This window comes from Elephas maximus, chromosome 22 (genome assembly GCF_024166365.1).
Source record: "Elephas maximus indicus isolate mEleMax1 chromosome 22, mEleMax1 primary haplotype, whole genome shotgun sequence".
In the NCBI taxonomy this organism is placed as follows: Eukaryota; Metazoa; Chordata; class Mammalia; order Proboscidea; family Elephantidae; genus Elephas; species Elephas maximus.
This window is the reverse complement of record NC_064840.1, coordinates 28886745-28908615: the sequence shown is the minus strand read 5'-3', so window position 1 is coordinate 28908615 and position 21871 is coordinate 28886745. Positions and strand designations below refer to the sequence as shown.

The 21871-nt window shown below is 40.4% G+C and overlaps 1 protein-coding gene and 1 non-coding gene across 3 annotated transcripts in view; one reads left to right on the top strand and one right to left on the bottom strand.

Annotated features, from left to right (window-relative positions):
- Positions 1-846: 846 nt before the first annotated feature.
- Positions 847-21871, bottom strand: part of PITPNB (phosphatidylinositol transfer protein beta) — a 74560-nt gene continuing 53535 nt past the window's right edge. Inside the window, exons 9-12 of one of the 2 annotated variants that reach the window (XM_049865441.1) lie at positions 8323-8433; positions 6461-6583; positions 2922-3007; positions 847-1692 (exon numbers count right to left, since the gene is read on the bottom strand). In XM_049865441.1, coding sequence (XP_049721398.1) covers positions 2960-3007; positions 6461-6583; positions 8323-8433 — 282 coding nt within the window. In that variant the 3' untranslated portion in view covers positions 847-1692; positions 2922-2959. The remainder of the gene's footprint in view (positions 1693-2921; positions 3008-6460; positions 6584-8322; positions 8434-21871) is intronic. The other variant, XM_049865440.1, reaches the window with a different exon arrangement.
- Positions 19279-19387, top strand: LOC126066165 (U6 spliceosomal RNA). Its single transcript, XR_007515020.1, has one exon. It is a non-coding gene; the product is annotated as a U6 spliceosomal RNA (small nuclear RNA).

Here is a 21871-nt window from a genome sequence, read left to right as displayed (position 1 = left end):
GACAATGATTACGCTTTGACGAGACCTACCTCACAACAGTGCCCAGAGAGTAAACACCAGTTTTTACCCTGAGTACGCAGAGGACATATGAAACGTGGGGTTTGCTGCTGAGGATAACAGGCATCCCAGTGCAGCAGTGATCCTAAACATCCCTGTCCAAGTCACTGCCGTCACTTCAGTGGGGACACGGGACACGTGGGAAAACGAGCAGCAGGAAGGGGTGGGCGGTCAGTGAATCAGGTTACTAACGCGATTTGACCACAGGGGCTGGTGTGTCTTAGGAGGGACGAGAGGTTAAAGAAGACAGTTTGTGACCTGAAGGCTTCAAGAGTTATCATTCTACTCAAGCTTCCAGGACTGACAGGAGAAAAACTGGATCCAGACAGAGAAAGCCAATAAAAATCTTACCTAGCTATTGCTTCTTTCTTAAAAATAAAGAGAAGGTGGCGGCGGTGGCTTCTAACCAGCATTTCCACAATGCTTATCCAGGGTATATTCCATGGACGTCCTATTGGAGAGCACATCCAACAGGCAGGACGGAGGAGCATCAGCCCCTCGGTGAGGCCTCCTACCCGTGCAGGCAAGCCTTGTGCTGCGTCTTAAATTCTTCCTATCTCAAAGTCAGCATCTCCCCTTAAGGTATATTTTCAACATGAAAAGAGTGAAATGTCACCACTATATCCTATCGTGTAAGCTGTGAGGAATCTAGACCATTTGCATAGTTTCCAAACTATAATTTCAGAAGACAGTCATTTCAGAAACAAGACTCCAGAGATGTGCTATATGTCCAATTTTTCTACACAGCCTACAGTGCTATTAAGATTAATTTAATTTCCTTGTCTAACAGGTGCCTGAAAATTGTATAGTGTTTATTATAAATCACAAACTGTCATCTCCGTTTTTGCTAGGTCTGATGTAGAAAAATACTTGAAATTTAAAATACAAAAATCCAATAAAAACCAGAATTTTTTTTTTTTTTTTTTTAAAGGATTTTTCCTTCAGGGCAAACAAGTAAAAATTGGCATGTAAATTTACTCCTTCCTATTAGATATTGTCAAATTTGGCTGTAAGATAACGACCATCCAGAAATAAATAGTTATAAATACATTTAGAGTTTACATTCCAGATTCACTGGGTTACCAAAAAATTTAGACTATATTTTTCTGTGGGAGTCCATTTGCTGATGGGCCCAGAAGAGCAATTTCTAAGAGACTGATTCAAAAAAACAGAGAAATAATAAAAGGCTATATATATATATATATTGGTCCACAACTTGACATTTATGAAACATACCAGCTAGTATTACATTGCAGTCAATCTGTCCATTAATGGTATTACTCTGATAATTATTAAAATCTGTTCCAGGTATATATATTGAAAATATTTTCTTTTGCATTCTTGCTGAAGATAGGTACAGTACTTTGGAGAAATTGTACTAATCCCTTCAGTATGTTTGTATGTACATATATATACACAAGTGTGTGTACCTTAATCTGTAGCTCTACATGCATTTTATATACAGCTACAGATACACACACACATACATATATACACATGTGGCTGAGAACCTGTGCGTGTGTGGACATAATCACAAGCACACGTCTGGGAAACGTCAACACTGCAAGATACTGGTCAGATTCTTCACTCGTCACTGGCTGCACTTGTTCCCCTCACTTGACCTTGGTTACGTAACTGTAAGAAAGGGAGAGACAGCACAGCTTGTTAAAATACAAGGAGACACAAAAAATATTACATTTGTCATACATATCCTCCAGAAAAAAAAAAAATCCCAACATATCCAAACTTCCAGCAGCAAACATGCCCCAACGACGATACCGTAAAGATTTAATCTCTCTTTAAGATTCTGGTCTTACTAATGGCAGAGCGTTTTGTTTCACCAGAGGGGAAAGATAAACCATATGCAGAAGTAAGTCATAGGGATGCGGAAAAACTTAACCAAAAGTAACAATAACTTAAAAAAAAATTACAAGAACACTGAATTTAAAGAAAGGCCTTTAGAGGACTCTTGGGACAGCTGATTCACTCATAGTTGGTACAACTACTTCTCTTGACTACTGGACTCTTCATCTATTCCCATGTTCAATAATTAAAGAGCAGGTAGTTCATGTTAAGAGGGCAGCAAAGAACCACAGAGGAACAAGGGAGAGTGTAACATCTTGTTCTTTGCTAATAAACACCTTAGTTCTTTTTCAGTATTAACAAAGGATGACAGAATACACAGTTTACTGTTGATTTTTGGTTACTCACACTGGTTTCATTTAATATGTGGGGTAGATCTTCACACTCTTTTTTTCCCTCCAAGAAAATCCTTATCAGAGTACACAAATTTGTCTTAGAGAAATTTTAAGACCATAGAAATGTTTTATATTATAAATGAAAAGTGCATTTACACATATTAAAGCTAATTGTATGGATAACTGAAGATTCAACTTGAAAGAAGACTTTCGGGTGTATAGAAAAAACTTCAACTAAAATGGATTACTGAGGTTGGCCCTCATGGTACGGGATAAAGGCTTTCCTTCAGTGTGATTTAAAGTGCCTTTACATATTTCCTTAAACCACAAATGATCCTACTGAGAAATAGGTCAATTAACTGGCTATGGATGAAAAATCAGCTGGTGTCTAAGACAATGCTACATGATGAATAAGTACATTTGGCAGCTAGTTCCTAACCCATAATGCTAAGAACTGGCCTGGGATTACCAAATTCGACCTGTTCCACAGATAAAATTCTTACAGAATAATAATTCAAGTGTTCACTGTCAATTTCTAAAATACGTATCCTTTAAATTCTAAAAAATAAAACCACATTAACAGAACCTCTGCTCAGCAAGTTAACTGCCCATCACCAGAATGGTATTGGTTTGTAAACATTTCTTTTTACCCAAGTCTTCACTTACACAGTTTGATATTGTCTCTGACCCTACAGGGGACTCATCTAGACATCAGCAGCCGACGTGCCTCGGACGGAACCCTTCTTACGCATCTAAACGTAAAATAAAATCATGAGCTGCTGAAATCACAGACTCTATATAGGCGTTAGTAAGCAAGGGGAAAAAGAGATCTAAAAGAGGTTGTGAAGTGATGGCTGCCTGTTTATAACCATAACCACAGTGAGAATGAAGTTTGTAGGCCCCTTGGTCTAAAGACAGTCTTGCAAAAGGCTTTTCTTACACAGCATGAAAAATATTTCTTGAATCTAGGAAACAAGAGCCTACAGACTGATGATACAAAATTATCAAAGACAGCCAAGGGGTAAATGAACAGCTCCCCATATAATGTGAGGAGATAGCCCAATGGACTGGTCCATCTTTTCATAGTTCCTACTAGACCAGGACAGAGCCATGAGGTGTGGCCCTCTTGGCTGCTTCTAAAACCAGGGCCTCCCGGAGGAGTTGTTTAGAGAAGTTTACTGAAAACAGGGATGAAGGAAGAACGAAACATAGCACAGGAATAACGGAACAGGGAAGGACACAAGGCTATACCACAAAGGATGGGCATTCATAACAATAGCCTACAGACAATTTAAAAAACTCATTGAGAAAATCAAGAAAATAATGGAGAAAAGGAATAAATACAATGAATCTATTCTAAAACTCAACACCCCCTCTGCACCCAAGAGAAGTATCATTTGAGAACAAACAGGTATTGCACTTATCCCAAGCATGCCTTCGGCTGCTAAGCCGAACCCCAGGATTTCCCTGCAGAATTATAAGTAGGGGCAGTCCTCTCTGGCCAAACCTCTCAACAGGCTGTTCTTTCACTCCAGGGATAAAACCCATTTAAAAGAAATCCAATTTTTAAAATATTGGCAAACTGAGAGGAAAATTATGATGCATCAAATTCTATCCTCAGATGTCAGGAAGTGGGGAAATTTCTCAGTGGTTAAGAGGACTTTAACAGGAGGTGAGTGCTTTCTGGTAGGTGTTTGGCCCACAGGCATGATGCTGCCCAGATTCTGAAGATGGTCACAGACCGACTGTTAGGACTCAAAGCAGAAGCAATTCAATGTGGAATAAACAAAAACACCAAACCCGCTGCTATCCAGTTAATCCTGAGTCTTGGCGACCCTATAGGACAGAGTAGAACTACCCTATAGGGCTTCCAAGGGGCGGCTGGTGTATTCAAACTGCCCACCTTTTGGTTAGCAGCCTGAACTCTTAACTACTGCGCCCAGGGCTCCTCCCTAAGGACCTAGAGATCATGATAACCTAAATGGGATTTAACATCATGAGGACCAGCACTTAACACTAGAAATTTGTCTTAAATTTCTCTGAAACATTTAACAAAGAAGAGGCCATCTACTCGTAGCAAGAACCAATGACAGAGCTCTACCAACACTGTCCATTTATAACATGTGGGTACAGTATCTTCTAATAAAATGGGCTGCTGTGTAATAACTTGTCTATCTTCCATATTCTTACTGTGTGCAATTCCTAACTCATGAATAACTGATCTGTATGGAAAAGCAGCTGAGCCTCCAGGCCCAGTGCCATAGGTGGGACCAAGAGTCACCACTTCTGTGTCAGAGGTCTCTTCACGTTGACACTGGGACTGTTTTGTGTTCAGGGATCCGGAGAGGACAAATTGTTGAGGGAGGCAAGAGCACTTCCCTGCGGGAAGAAGAGGTCTCAGCCAAGTTCTGTCCAAGGGGTCCAGAAGCAGGCAGGGCTGAGTCCAAACCAGGAAAGGCTACATTCCCCACCAGATCAGCAGTGACTGCTCTTCCTCAGGTTATGGACAGTTCCTCGGCATAAAAATCAGAACCATGAGAAGGGCTCCTTCCTGAGGGTCTAACTAAGAATCTGTTTTCTGTTGTGTTTGGTAAATCCTTTTTGGAAATGCCAGCCTGTACCATGAGCCTAGTATGAATGAGCACAACCACGCTGCTGTCTTTTCAATGTCCAGCTGAGACCAGCTGCTGTGAGAGGCTGAAGGGAGAGCTGGCAGGTACCTCTGCAGCCTGAAGCACTTGGAGGGAGGGAAAACGGGCAAGGCAGGGGTAAGAGGATTAAAAAAAGGGGGGGGGGGGCGGTGCTTCTCAGAGAAGAGCACCTGGCTCTTGAGCAAAGGAAAACGGAAGTGGAAAAGAAGGCAAGAGGACCCACGATACGCTCTTGCCTATTTCTTTTGCCTGGGCGCTGCCTAAAATTAAGGAGGTGGAGGACAGTCTTCTAAGCTCCCCACTCCTAAGATCCAGAACTCAGAGCCATCTGATTAGTGTGAGAAATTGGGGTCAAAGAGGTTTCTATTGGCTGGCCTAGAAACTGAACCCCTATTTAGAATGTTGTTCCAAATTTCAAACAATCAACTTAATTTTTGGAACAAAATCCATTCATAAGTTGGAGACTGCCTATAGTTTACTTTATGTATAAGATAAGGTTAAAACATTTTATTATCTTATAAAGAAAATATGTCCTAGCTCTTTCAGAAGGTTTGTATAAAACTAATTAGAAGCAGATCTGCTGTAATCACCAAAAGTAAGCAATCTTAAACACAGATTCTTTACGATGCAATGTGCCAGAGAAATAGATTTCCTTCTGTGCCAAAGACCCTGATTGGCCGCCATCCTCCTGTGATTACATGGAGCTCCTGCCGCACACACAGGCATTCGTCAAACGCTTGCGCCTGCAGGCCTTCCGACACTGGGACTGCTGGCAGGACTTACGATGACTGCATGGAAACCGCTATCCTGTGCTGCACATTCCTCAGGTTCAGTCCCCCAGTGAGGTTTTACTGCCAACTGAAGAGAAGTGGGGCCCAGAGCAAAAGCAAAACCAGGCACGTGCAAGACGAAGTCAGAGAAGAACACATCCCTGGGAGAGAGACGGGAGAAGCCCCGTGCACACACACTGCGGGGTCTGCTCACTGTGGTGGTGTGGAGCTGAGGGGTACTTTAACTCTGAAACATGGCATGCTGACATCTGGCCCACGGATCACTGAACTTCTGCCTAAAGCTTGTGAAGAAATAAGGATTCATCACTAGTTGGGGGAGGGAGAAGGCATTTCTAGATCAATGACAATACCACTAGATTTAACAGTCCTACAGAAGAAGGAAAAAGGACTTACTGTGATAACGAGTATGACCCCTCAAAATGAACTTAAAGGCAGTTTGGTCTGCCACGGTGAGTATCTATAAAAGTACTGTGTGAACTAGGTAACATCGGAGAGAAATAGCTCATAAAAAATAATACAAAACCACTGGGCATTTTACAATGAACAAATTCTAAATCAAGGAAGCTCTAGTCACCTTTCACAGAAGATGTTCAGAAATCAGAAAGCAGGAGGTTAGTGTCTAAGAAGCTTGATTTTGATGAGGATAAACAGATCAGAGAATGGCTTTTAATAACACTTGTCTTAAATTCTAAGCCTACACTTACTAAGCGTGCAGTTTTAGAAAAGAACAATTAGAGAACTCCCATAGAATGGGAAGTCTTACTGTTTCTAGTTCTTTCTGAGTTTCATCTTCCATTCTCCTAATGTCTTCCATTGTCAGATCAATCCACTTGTCAATCCAACAAAAAAGCTGGCGATGAAAGTTTGTAAATATCCTTTTTTCTTGCTTTTAAAACAAAGAAGAAAAGCAGTATAAGATGGCAAAAATCTAAGATTAGTGACAGATTAACTTTAGTAGAAGTTAATCTATGTCCCAATTAATTCCATGAAATTTATACATACTTGGTTTGAAAAGACCACTCCACTATTAGTGAAAACCCTACTTCCATCCTATTATCATTTTGTCCAAGTAAATAAAAAGAAAAATTTCCCTCTGAAAAGTGAAACAATCTTATCAGGCAAAGGTAGCATGGTTTAGCAGAAACTAAAAAAATGCAGTGTATACATTCTGATCTAATGTAAATTCTTGCTGGACCTTATTTATTTTTACCTTCTTCTAAATGTCAATGACCAGAAGTCTACTTGATTTCTTCTGCTATAAAATCATACATTATCATTCTTAACTTCTCTGCAATTCCAAGGAACACTGTTGAGGTGGAATGTAAGAATTACTTAAAGAGTCCCAGGTTCTTTGGAATGTTTTGTTAAATTAGAATTATTACTTATTCTCACCTCCATTGTTTTTTCTACTCTACATGTTACTGCCACTGTATAAAATCATACTTACAATTAGTGGTTTTAATTGCTGGATTATTTAAGTATTACTAAACCTTCCCAAGAAGAGATAAAAGTGCATGGCATAGTGAGTACTTCTGGACAATCTTCAACTTTTTAATTTTTTTCCATGAACAGAAGGGACTTCATCAATTACATGTATGACTTCTATTTTAACAGAACTAGATTATGAATCTAATTATGATCCAAGAGGAAGGAAGGAAGCCAGTATTTACAGAGTGCCTAGTGTGGGCCAATTGCAAGCAGGCCCAAGGCTAATCAAGGCTGCCAGCACTCTGAGATCATTTTTTTCTTTTTAAAATTGTGGTAAAATATATATATATATCAAAAAGCTTGGTGTTTTGACCAACTTTTAAGTGTACCATTCAGTGACTTTACATTCGCCATGCTGTGCTACCATTCCCCATTTAAAAGTTTTACATCACCCCAAAAGGACTTATTATTATTTTTTAAATATTAATGCAGTTTAAAAGTTTAAAAGTAGAAAAGTTATGGTGAAACTCAGACATGACTAGCTGATATAATGGGGGTTTCTTTATGATGACAAAGGAATAAACGTTCACACTGTGGAAAAAGTAAACACCAAAGAAACGTGCATAGTCCTTGTATATTTATAACCATGTGTATTTATACAAGTGCAATCCTCCCCTCTTGCTAGATCTGACTACCCACGTTACTTTCACTTTAGTGTGAAGACATGAAAAAGAAGCAATTAGAATTTGGACTCTCAGATAACGTCACCCTAGGTTCAGAGTGTAGAACTATTCTCAGTGAGAGCCTTTAAAGAAGACATTCTGTGTGAAAGTGCCAGGTGTGTGTGTCACAAGAGATGTGTGTGGGTGTAAGGAGCCCCTCAGTGGGCAAGTCCTGGGGACCTGCTGAATGTGGAAAGGGCCCTCTACAAAAGAGCTGGGCAACCTAGCCAGGAAAGTACTTTGAACAACAACAACAACAAAAAAACTGCAAGGCCTTTTCCTCAAAGAAAGGCCCCTTAATGCTGCTGACATTTGTTTTTGCTGTGTCCAAGGAGAAAAAGGGTAAAAAGAAATTCAGCAGGGGCAGTAATTCTCACCTCACAAAGGAGAACAGAAAGTGGTAACACAGAAAATATTAATAGCTATCTTAAATCTGAATCTAAATTGAAGTCACCATGTTTTGAGCAGGTTTTACCTTCTGAATGAAGTTTTCTACTTTGCTCTGCAGTCCCCACCACTTGAATTTGATGGTCACCAGCTTATACGCACACATCTGAGGACCGTCTGGGTTGTTTGCCAGCTCCTTCTAGATGAGGAAAATTGAAAAGAAGAAATCGTGACTTAAATGTTTATGTTTTGATTAAAATTGACTGCTGTGTAACAACATCACAGACATACACGAAGAAAATTACAATCTCAGATGTGTTTAATTCAGATGTTTGGAAAATCTAAATCATTTTAGCAAAAGGAGCAGTGTTCCCCTGCTGCAAACCCTCCTTCCACAGACGAGGTTACTTCCTAGCTCTAAAGTTTAACAGACACATCGCTCTGCCTGAAATTACACTATTCAGATTTCATATTAAATACCAAATACTATTCACATCATATCAACAGTGAGTCTTTAATATGTAAGGGTTCTCCTAACACCATTACTGTGCTGCCTTTGTGGATCTGGCGAGGCACAATAAAAAATGACGAGGGAGTAGAGTCTTCTCCTGTGTCTTCAAATGCTGGCAAATGGAGTCGCACTGTTCATTAACTGAGGTGTTTTCCATAGAAGTGGGATACAAAAAGTAATGCAGTGGCAAAAATTATCTGCAATTTTCAAGTGCTCAAAGGAATATTCCATACATATCAACTTTAATTTCCACAACTGATTACACCTCATAGATTAAATGGTGTAGTCAAGGAATCAAGTCAAGACTTGTTCTGGTAAAAAAAAGAAAAATACTAAAAAAAGGAAAAAAAAAAGGGCGAGATGGAGAGGTGGGGGGACTATCCTAGATTAAAAGAGACTAAAAAAAGGACTAAATAATGTAACGTCTGCAATTTACTTTCAAATAACTCAACCTTTAATTAAAAAAATATTTATTTATGTAGATGGAATGAGGGAAAGAGGGAGACAGCAAAGAGGGAGAAAAGGAAAGCAAACACAGCAAACTGTTAATAGCTGTTGAATCTAAGTGGACGTACTCACTGTTACTTCAGTTTTAGGTATGTTTTGGAAGTTTTTGTTATATAAACTTGGGAGCGATTACAACCTATTACATTACTGACTGTAAAAATGGTGGAGTGGCGGGGATGTTAGACCTCCTCACCTAACTTCCCAAGGGGGAAGGAGAATCATCGCCAGGACAACATCCCAAGGCTGACTGCTACGGGGTGGAGGGCAGACATACCTCCACCCTCCAACCTTTTTACCAATTCTGACACCAGCCCAACCTCCTATGGCACTCTCTACTTCTCCACTGGGTTCGAGAATTTGTTGAAATGGCCACATAAAACTCACAGACCGTACTCACGATTATGGGCTTAATTAAGGAAGTAACAGGTTACAATTCAAGGTCAGAAACAAGTCAGGATACAGTTTTTTCATCAGGACAGCATCTTCTCAGCCATGCCCACAGGCAGGCCTCTCTCCAGCCCCTCAGGCCTCTTGGGCTGGCCCTGCCTCTGCCCTGCTCCACCAAGTGTTACAAAGCTCTTCAGCTCCACCATTAAGTGCCCAGAGGCACTCCACTCTACTAGTAAGCCTCGGCCTGAAGGTACTCAGCTCTCTCACTCTGTGGGTTGGCAAGCTTAGCTCCTACAAGTAGCCTGAGGCACCCCACTCCGCCAGGAAGCCTCCCACCTGAAGGTGCTCAACTCTCTTGCTCGGTGGGTTGGCACACCCACTGTAACCGCCTTACTCTGTGGGCCACGAACCCCACTGCACTTTCTTGTGCTGGTCTTCTGGTTCTGCCACCACTGTTTCTCTGCTGCCGCTTTTCGCCATCTTGATCTGTCTCTGGTGTTATGGCTCCCTGTCTGTCTCCTGGGTCTAGGAGGTTTTTAGACCAGGGATCCCGGGTCCAAAGGATGCACTCTGGTCCCATCTCTTCTTCTTGGTGGTAGTAAGGCCCCCCTTTCCACCTCTGGGATGGCTCATTTTAAGCCTACTGGGATGGCAAAACTGACCAATCCCCTTGTTAGGGCTCCATACACCTTATCTGCATGGTCCCGGCCCCGCACGGGTGCAATACACCTCATACGCATTATTAGCAAGCTGTCCAATGCCCTTGGTGGGCCACAAGCACCCTTTTGGCACAGTCCCACCCAATCGTTTGATGGGAGTTACAAGATCACGGCTAGAAAGGTCATATAAAAGTGATCCCTTGCACTGCACTATTTCTGTGCAATTTATCAGTGTAGGCTTCTGCACCTTTATTTTTGGGGAGAAGTGAGCGGGTGTGAACCAGGACCTTGCAGCACACCTCACTGTTTTCTCTATGGATCCACTTAGAATAGGGCTCTTCCAAGGTGATGTGTGCAGGAGACGGAAACACTCCTAACCTGACCCAGAACACAGGCTAGAACCAGTTCACAGTGGTGAACAAACAAAGGCATGGTCCCTGCCCTCGGGTGCTCACGGTCTAGCACTGAAAACAGCTGTCAAAAAATCACAGATAGCAGAGGGCTTAAAGCAGGTGTGGGTTAAGTGAGTCTCAATGTTCATGCTTATAAGATGATGATGAAGCTACTTCTTAGGACTGTGGTGAAGACTAAATAAAGCAGTATACGCCCTGTGCTTAGTAGATGGGACTAATACATACTAGTTTCCTCTCTCTCCTTTATTCTTTAACAGAGTTGTATTTACGACTTTGAATCTATAAAAAAATTTAAATAAATTTTCTCATAACAGTAGAAAGTCGTGCAACAAACACTATGGGGATCCCTTTTAAAAAAATTAAATCACTGGGCCAAAGGATAAAGTAGCCTTTTTAAGTGCTTGCCCCTTCTTCACCACTGTCCTTGGCTTCACACAGCATTCAAGACATCACAACACCAGCATCAGTCCCACTGTCAGCTTCCACTCATTTTCATAGCCCACTTTCAACAAGTTTGTTCTGTGTGAGCAAATATTCTTTCCACTGAACCACATAAACGAATTCAGAAAAATGATGAATTCCTAGGTCTTATTCTAAAACCTCAAGATTATTCTTCATTTACGCAATCACAACACCAGACCACTTTTTTTTCTGAAGTCTCTATAATATTCCAGTTTCAAGTGAATTCTAGGGATAAGATATATGAAAGAGTTCTACCTCAGTATTATTAATGAGACTGAAAGTTCTGTAGAGTCCTGCATGATTGATCAACTTTTCTCAGGTAATCTCTTCTGTAATAACATTTCATCTTCTGAATAATGGCCTGGTACATGGGTTACATCAACGAGGTAATACCAGCAAGCATTTAAATAAAAATATCACACCAAACTGCCCTTTTGCAAGTGAGTTTACATCCACTGAAGGACTTGGCTAGCTTAACTCTATTTTTCCATGATTTTCTTGTCCATAAAGGGTGCCAATGTGAAAACTTGCCATTCACTTCTCACTTATTGACATGGTTAGGTTCCAAAGACCAGGTCATTATGTAAAAATCAGGGTCATGCAAAAATGGACGATAGCCACATCAGATCACAAAAATGGAAGATGACCACATCATTTCATAACTGCCAAATTATACCATTACATAACTGCCAAACCACTGAGAATCATGGCCCAGCCAAACTGACACATAACCTTAACCACCACAGCCAGAATCACTCTTGCCTCGCACCCCAGTGTTCACTACTGCTAGACATACGTCGTCAACACAAAATAGTAGATTTTTTTTACTATTATTGTAAATGTGATATGTCAGATAACGAGACAGTCTCTAAGTGAGGAGTAAGTGTATACACATTAGCCCATACAAGTCTAATTCAGGAAGTGTTTAGTGGGTACCAATTACATACCCTAATTCTGTGCTAGGTATTGTCAGGGAACACAAAAGTGGCTGGTAGGGAGAAGAGTAATTACATACATAAGTAAGGATAAAACAATTGCTGTACTTGGGCCAACAGTCTCTTTCAGAAGGGACCCTTCTTTTGTGGATGCTGTGGTGCTATGCTAAAATCACATATTTATATACTGCTCTTCCCCTCCCTGACCTGTAGGCCCCTAGCACTTAAGCTGAGCTCCTGTGTGGAAGCCATCAACCACACTTCCACAGGATATAACTAGGTTCTAAGTGGCCAGCCTTACTGAAAAATGACAAGATTGGTCTTTCACAGTTCATTTTTTCAATAAGCAATAAGCCAGTGTTGAGGTACTCTCTAATCCAATGAACGTCACTGAGAAGCCCTCACATGAAACACAATTTGGGTATACGTAGAATATGGCACTTAAAATTGTCAGTTAAACTTGCCAAACAGTAGCGCTAGCCTAGGAGTAAGGGGACTTGGGTTGTAGCTCCCATTATGCAATGTAACTTCTTGTGTAATGTGTGCACGATCTTTCATTTCTCTTGGCCTTACTTCTCTATCTGTAAAAGGAAACACTAGACTCTACCAGATCTATTGATTATGGACTGATAACTGTTCTGAAACTCCCAATCACTGGACATCTAGTTCTAAATAAAAGCCTTGCCTGTTCCTAGTATAATGCCAACTCTTCAGAATTCTTCAACAGTTTTATAAAAACAAGATGATGAGGCATGGTTCTAATTAAAGGGTAAGCTAAATGTAATACAAACATGCTTACACCAAATTTGGGCTCCAAGAACAGAGTACATACATGTGCCTTCAACAATTAACCAAGTTTGTTTCTCACATTCTTTCCAGTGACTCTGTCAGGCTGCTCAAATCAATTAAGGTAACGCTGGTAATTTATAAGGAACAGTGGTCTATAAAACTATTTAAAAAACTGCAAACAATGGTACAAAAAGACAGAACTATCTCCCAGATCTAAAATATATACTCAGTCTATCTGTTTTCATCCAACTTGCAATTTAAGAAAAAAAAAAAAAAATCTTTCAGGGAAGAACAACAAGTATACATACAAACAACCTGCGGCATATATTTCTTGGCCTAATTCTCCAAAGCATCAATACTTCACAGTGTGAGGCACAGAAGGTGATCCTTATAGGAACGTAATCTCACTATCCCCAGGAGAATGCTGAGAACATAGAAGTTATATATTTCCTTAAAATTATTATTATTAACATATTATAATATTTAAGGCCTCTTCCAACTTTAAAAATGATTTATGTGATCCACCTCTTAATTTGAGGTATGGTCTTAAGGCCATATGATTAAGAAATGGCTTAAAAATTCTCTACTTACGATGAAATAAAAAATAGTGAAATTGCTTAGATGTATTAAATAAAACTAAAATAATCCTTTTGCTATCACCTTTCTAGAGTGAGATCTGACATTATGTAAGAAAAATCTTAAAGCTGTTCATATTCCGTGTGCACATTTAACCTGGTAATTCCATGTTCAGAAATTTATCCTTTTTATGGTATAAGAAAAAAACACTATATATTTACAACAGCAAAAACTGGGACTCCAACACCCACAAATTAGAGAGATTAAATATCTCATAGGCCTTCCAAGCAATGCATACAACCGTTAAAAACCATCTTTTCAAAGAAAATCAATAATGTGGGAAAAAAGAGTAAGTATTTACAAAATAAACTACATGAATCAGGGAATATACCAAAAAACAGTAATGATCTCTAAATGGTGGGACTATAACTGATTTCTGTTTTCTTCTGTGTACAGCTCTTTATTTTTAAAACTTAACAACAAATGTGTATCATTTTATAATCAGAAAAAGAACACTAATAGGCTTAAAAAAGTAGACTTTAAAAAACATTTTGCCCTCAGTTGAGTGTTTTGGGATAAAGATTTACTTTGTCCTACACTATCCAGATAACTATTTCAAATCTTCATTCTTCTTTGGCTATGAAGAGTCTAAACTTCCCTGCTTCTTTTCTTTTCAGTGTTTAACAGATCAAAGCTAAGCAAAGCTAAATAAATCAAGCTGTATGCTGAATTAAGACCTTTAATATATAACTTAAGTTCAGATCATATTTAATTTTTCCTAATCTTAAAACTTCTACTTCTTGTGGTGTCTGGGGTCTTAAACACTAACAAGCAGCCATCTAAGATGCATCAATTGGTCTCACCCACCTGGATCAAAGGAGAATGAAGAACACCAAGGTCACAAGATAATTATGAGCCCAAGAGACAGAAAGGGCCACAAGAACTAGAGACTACATCATCCTGAGACCAGAAGAACTAGACGGTGGCCAGCCACAACAGATGACTGCCCTGACAGGGAGCACAACAGAGAACCCCTGTGGAAGCAGGAGAACAGTGGGATGCAGACCCCAAATTCTCATAAAAACACCAGACTTAATGGTCTGACTGAGACTAGAAGAATCCCGGCTCTCATGGTCCCCAAACCTTCTGTTGGCCCAGGACAGGAACCATTCCCAAAGCCAACTCATCAGACATGGACTGGACTGGACAGTGGGTTGGAGAGAAATGCTGATGAGGAGTGAGCTACTTGCATCAGGTGGACACTTGAGACTATGTTGGCATCTCCTGCCTGGAGGGGAGATAGGAGGGTAGAGGGGGTTAGAAGCTGGCAAAACAGTCGTGAAAAGAGAGGCTGGAAGGAGGGAGTGGGCTGACTCATTAGGGGGAGAGTGAGTGGGAGTATGTAGTAAGGTGTATGTAAGTTTATACGTGAGAGACTGACTTGATTTGTAAACTTTCACTTAAAGCACAATAAAATTAAAAAAAAGAAAACAAAAAGACTTCTACTTCTAAAGCAATCATAAGGCATACATGCATGGTAAAATACAATTTAACTCCTCAGATTTATCAGAAACATTCTTGTGAAGGGATGCGTAACTTTCAAAAATGAGAAAAATCTCGATAGGATATTTACGACCTCAGACGCAGAGCAATGTTCTAGGCTCCACAGGACCCAAAGAAGTTCCAGAATTGTTGCCCCACCTCCAGAGGCTGACAGCCTGGGCTGGGCAAAGCTATCTCTTTGGACATCACAATACAAATGTTTTCTGGCTTTCCTCTTCATCAGGTAATATAACCACCACAGACTAAATAAAGCCAAAATGTGAATTAAAATCTTCCACGTATAACTCCAATCCAGTCCAAAACCTACCTAACATTTCCTAATTTAAGGCAAAACAGAATTAACTCTTGACTGGACTTGATCAAAAAAAAGGAAAAAGAAAATCGAAGAGTAATGGAAATAAAATTATTTTGCTGACGCACATCAGTTTCATATAGATTAAAGCATGATAATTTAAAAGGGCAATTAAGAAGAAAAAGAACGTGAAACCGGCTGGCTGCAAAAAGACAGTACAATCAAAGTTTTATAAGATGAGGGTCATGGGCTAACAGAAGAACCCAAAATTATGATTCATCTCTACGTAATTTAAATTTCATCTGAAATATACCAAGCACTAGCTATTTGTGAAATGCTTCCAAAATTTTATTTAAATAGCTTGTATATTCACGGAATTCCTTAAATTTCATGTTTCTAACTATATAAATGAAACCCCAAAGCCCAAATCATGTTTTTAATTTAACAATGCATATTAGGTTACTCTGAGGTATGTGGACAAGGCCTACGGGGGAGTAATGTATACTAGAGCCACACAACGTAACTAAACAAAATGGAGTGTGTTTAGCTGGAATGGTGAGCAATCAGTCCATGTTATCCACAAGAACTAGTTTCTTGTATCTGTGACAAACAAATATATACAAACGTTAAAAGAGAATTAAAGAAAGAAAAAGAAACCAAAGGCATTCTGGAAACTCATTTTCAAAAAATGTAGTCCTCTCATAGTCTCATGCTACATGTCAAGTCTACATACACGTTTTATATTGACAAACGTGTTGGCGTGAAGATGGAATAAGGCATATGCAACATTTAACTAGAGTTAATACTTTGGAAGGACATAGCAGTTTCTATAAACCTTGCATTCCATATTTTAATTTCTCAATTTTAGGCAATCTAAATGCTCAATTTCAGCTGCTGATTTTGTAATATAAGTTTCCAACCCAGATTTCACTAAGAGGGTTAAAAATAAGCACAGCACTGGGGCAGCTGCCAGTGCATACATCAGTAAATATCAACACAAGATTACAGAATATACGTGAAGTATGTGTACTAAAATTTCAAGCAAAACCCGATCCACTGACTTGCAGCCCGTTCTCTCAACTTTGGTAAAATTTTGGTACCGTTTGGACAGGTCTACACAGGACATTATATTCTCTTTAAGTACACGACAAGGTGAGTAAGTCCAACGTTTAAGTGATTTTTATTCGGCTCAAGATAGTTAACTTGAATCCAGTAAATGCTTATTAAGCATTTACTACGAGCAAACCTCTGTGCTAAGCACTGCCACATATCAAGGTAAATCAGACAGAGACCCTGTGGTTTAACATTCAGTGTCACAGAGGACAGAGGAGGTGGGGAAAGAAAAGCAGAGTGAACAAATAAACCACCACCCTAATGTGAGACACATCAAGTGCCATGAGAAGGTCAAGTACAATAGATGCTAGGTGGGTTCAAAGACGGGAGATTCCCATCTGGATGGGCAAATGGGAAATGCCAACTGGAAGAAGTACATGTGAGATCATGCTCAAAAGGTAAATCATAGGTTAACCTAATTTCACAAAAAGAGGCAAAATGAAATTAAGCCAAGAAAGCTTACTATGTGTGAGAGGATAACCAGTCACATTTTCCATGTGTCTGAACTTTATTTTTTGTAGCTCACACCCATTTACTAACTAGCACTATGACACGTACTCCACACTTGCCTCCAATCACTCCAGGAGTAACACTAGTACAAGTGACACCACAAGTTCACCTTCAAATGAAACACATGAAGAAAACTTTGTTTCCGAGTGTCAGTAGGACGCTCTCCAAGAGGCTCATCCTGCCACATCACTTATCCAACCAGAGTAAGACACTTCATTTGTCTTTTAGCTCTGCCTGAAAATACAGGCATTCAGAATCTACAATAAGGTTAGAAGTCATCACGTGTCGCTTCTGGGGCATTTAGTTCCTTCAAGACATGGAACTGCTCCTTTTGGGTCCACTATAGGAGTTAGCATAATTAATACATAAAACAAACAAACCTGTTGCCATCGAGTTAATTCCGGCTCATAGCGACCCTATACGACAGAACAGAACTGCCCCACTGGGTTTCCAAGGAACGGCTGGTGGATTCAAACTGCCAACCTTTTGGATAACAACCAAACTCTTAACCACTGAGCCACTAGGGCTCCAATTATTTTAAAAAAGAAGAAGGAAAAAAAAAAAAAAAGGTTGCCCTCAAGTCGATTCCGACTCATGGCGACCCTACAGGACAGAGTAGAACTGCCCCATAGAGTTTCCAAGGAGCACCTGGTGGATTCGAACCGCTGACCTTTTCTTTAGCAGCCGTAGCTCTTAACCACCATGCCACTAGGGTTTCCAATTATATACTAAGTGTTAAATAAATAAATAAATATTTTAAGTGTTAAATAGGAGCACTGGTGGCACAATGGTTAAGCACTCTGCTGCTAACTGAAAGGTCAGCAGTTCGAACCCACCAGTCACTCCATAAGAGAAAGATGTGGCAGTCTCCTTTCAGAAAAATCACAGCTTTGGATGCCCTATCAAGCAGATCTACTCTGTCCTACAGGGATGCTATGAGTTGAAATCAACTCGACAGCAACAAAGTGTTAAACATGTGCTTTTAAATGGAATTAAGAACCTAATCTGAGCCAGGTAACTCCCAAAAATCAGCCATGTTTTAAGGTCTGCTTTATTATACATAATCCAAAATGAAGTCTAACCAGATACTAATTATTAAGCCTCTTTATGCCACCCATTATGTGGTTTCAAATGTGAGGTTACAGGAAGGGAACATATCTTAAAATGCCTGCCCATGCTTTCTGGGACTCAGACATGTCTAGACTGAGAAGCAAGAGAGCACTCATCAGTCTTTCTACAAGGGTGGTTATCAAGTACAGGATACTGCTCATTAGGCATATGAGGATTTTCTGGGTCACTTTCTAGTCAGTCTCCATCTTGAAGAGGTTTCCATGGCTGGATTTCAACTTCTCCCTCTTGCCCCACTTCCATTCTTCTGATCCCTGGCCAACAGAGTCTCAGGAGTATCTTTACGTCAGGCAACTGACAACCAATGCCACCACCTTCTCTTCACAGTTGTGGGGTAGAAAGACAAGGGAACCTTGGCAGCATGGCAGTGAAAATTAGTGTCACTATAATCTACAATATGGCTGCCCTCCACTGGATCCAGAATGGTCCCTCTGGCTATTCTAGAATGACTCTAAAGCATGGACCGAGCAGGTAAATGGTACCTGCAAGATAAGATACTGCTCTTCAAGGCCAAGCTCCCAACTGCCAGAGCTTCTGCTCAGACTGGAGTTAATTAATATAGAAGACAAATAGGATATGCTTTTATGATAAGAAATAGTATACATACTTGTATGGATAATACAAAACCACCACAATTTCTGGATCAACTTCTTTATTCAATCTGATCACCTTATATCCATATATTTAGAGCCCTGGCTGAGACTCCAGAGGTACATCAAGCACTGTAAGGGATAGGCTTTGCCAAAGGCTCCTACAAAGACCTTTACAGGCCTAATTTTTAACTGCTGTACGTATGTAGACACGGAAGCTCAAGTATTCACAAGGCATCTGGCTGAAATGAGGAAAGAAATGAAGCCTTGCCATAGGATAAAAATGACACCATAATCTTTAAAGGCAGTGTTCCAATTTGTTAAAATGACAACTCCTCACCTAGATCAGAGGAGGCCAATCTGGAAAGCTAAAGGAATCCATGTGTAAAATGTTTCTGATAAACCATCGGAACAGTGAGTCATACCAGTGTCACAACACAAAGCCGCTCAAAACACAAAATGAAAACATGTACACATATGTACACATGTGTACACACACACACGGTGATACAAAGAAGCAAGACATTTCTATTCATGAGACAGTCACACTTCTATCTTGAAGCAAAAATCCTAGTCAGGTTCTAAATTGCTCTCCTATCACCATGTGTGCTTGCTTTGGCAGCACATATACTAAAATTGAAATGATACAGAGAAGATTATCATGGCCCCTGGGAGCAAGGATGACACCCAAACTCATGAAGTATTCCATATTTTGGAAACCCTGGTGGCATGGTGGTTAAGAGGTATGGCTGCTAACCAAAAGGTCGGTGGTTTGAATCCGCCAGGTGCTCCTTGGAAACCCTATGGGGCAGTTCTACTCTGTCCTTTAAGGTCACTATGAGTCAGGATCGACTCAACAGCAATGGGTTTTATCACCATGCAGTCAGTTGATAAAAGTGTTGAACCCTAAATATAACAAAATATAATTCATGTGCTCAGGTTTCAAAAATTCTTCAGAGGTAGGGTTTGGGTTTTTTAAAAATAAAAGGTATGTACCAGAGTTGGAACTGACTCGACTGCAATGGGTTTTTGTTTTTTTTTTTTTTTTAAATCATACTATAGGCTAAAAAAGAAGGTTCATGCCCCTAAAAGTGTGGAAAATATAAAAATTCCTTAGTAATTCTATCACCCCTGCCAGTGAAGGCTTTATGGTGGGTCTACTCAAGTCAAGCACTCATTAAACATACCACGACAGTTAAGGACAAGTGAGCCTAGACGTGTTTAACAATCCCCAGATACTAGAAGCAGGGGAATCCCGGGGACACTGGACAGATACAAGGAATAGCTGTGTCATAAACAAGGTCCCATATGTATAGATCTCATCAACCTCAAGAAATCATGAAGGCTGAAAATTCTTTTTACTTTCAAAGGAATTTAGACAAAAGAACGATTACAACAAGAGCTAACACTTATCATACGTTTCCTCTGTGTTGGGAACTTAATACTTACTCCTCACAATCACTTTCTGAGGTAATTACTAACATCATTCCCATTTTAAAGATGTTGAAACTGAGGCTCAGAGGGGTTAGAAGTCGCTTAAGTCACATGTACAACACTCAAGGGAGTCCTGGCGGTGCAGTGGTTAAGCATTTGGCTGTCAACTGGAAAGTTGGTGGTTCGAACCTACCAGCATCTCCGTGGGACAAAGATGTGGCAGCCTACTTCCATAAAGATCACAGCCGTGGAAGCCCTATGGGGCAGTTTTACTCTGACCTATAGGGTTGCTATGAGTCTCAATCAACTTGATGGCAACGGGTATGGTTCTGGTTTGGTATGACAGTTACAAGGGGTTTTTAATGCATCTACCTTAGTGCCACGTCATCTACAGATTCCCTGAACACTGGAAATGTATCACTGTTAATAGCACTAACTATTAAACTGTCAAATACCATGAACACAGAGAACCACACAACTCTCAATACAGCAGGGCATAAAAGATGCAAATCAGTGGACTACAGGCAATAACCTGCTATGTCTCCACACTGTAACACCTCTGTGACTAGCACTAATTGGGTGCTAAAAAACAGTGGACATGATGCTGTTTCTCCTACAAGTACTGTCTACATTTCTCCAGCCAAGTTTCTCATCTACAAAATGAGCCAGGTCTACTTACTCCAGGGGAAGAGTATGACGATTAACTGTGACCTTGCACAGTGCCTGGCACCAAGGAAAAGTTTCTTTTTGCCTATCCAGTCTGGTACAGACAAACAGTAAATACTGCCATAATTCAGCAGGACAAGAACACTGTGGGATAAGCAGGGAGAAGTTTCCAGGAGATTGCGGAATTGTGCACTTAGCCCTGAATATACTTTAAAGTTTGTACTGGTAAGGTGGGTTTCTGCAGAAGAACAATGGAAAACGAGACTGAGAGGCAAGGGAGGGATAGCTCAGAAAAGGCCTTGCGAGACTGTGGAATGACAGGCACCACTTATAAGATGCTTCCTTACACACAACCCTGGGCAAGTGTGTCCAGAACAGGGTATCTTCTTCCTTTTTTACAATTACCATGTATTTCTTCGCTATTCTCATATTTCATCATCCCTTCCCAGTGCTACCCTCAGTGCCATGATAAAAAATGTTTATTTACAAATACGGCCTGCTAACACATTTCCGGGGGGGGGGGTGCTGATAAGATCGAGTCCACAGATATCTATTTTTCTGTAAGCTGTTCTTATCAGCTACTGTCACCCTTCTTACTCTTTATTTTCCTTCGCAGCAGTAAGTGGATGGTTTAATTATTCTCGATTACCCTAGTTACTACCCCAGTTATGGTAATTCAATGGAATGCAGTTACGCAGTTGTCATTAGCTGCCGTCGAGTTGGGCCCAAATGCATGGCGACTGCATGTGCAACAGGATCAGACCATTGTGACTCACAGGGTTTTCACTGGCTGATTTTCAGCAGATTGCCAGGCCTTTCTTCCTAGTCTGTCTTAGTCTAAAGCTCTGCAGAAACCTGTCTAGCATCACAGCAATACACAAGTCTCCACTGACAAGACGGATGGTAGCTGTGCTTGAGCTGCACTGGCTGGGTATCGAACCCGGGTCTCCTGCATGGAAGGCAAGAATTCTACCACTGCCCTCAACAGCTAAGCAGCAACACAATTTATGAGAGTAGCCACACCCACCATCATTTGGTGAAAAGCAAAATACCATGGGAGAAATAGGTACAAAGGTATCAATACTATCCAGCATTCTAC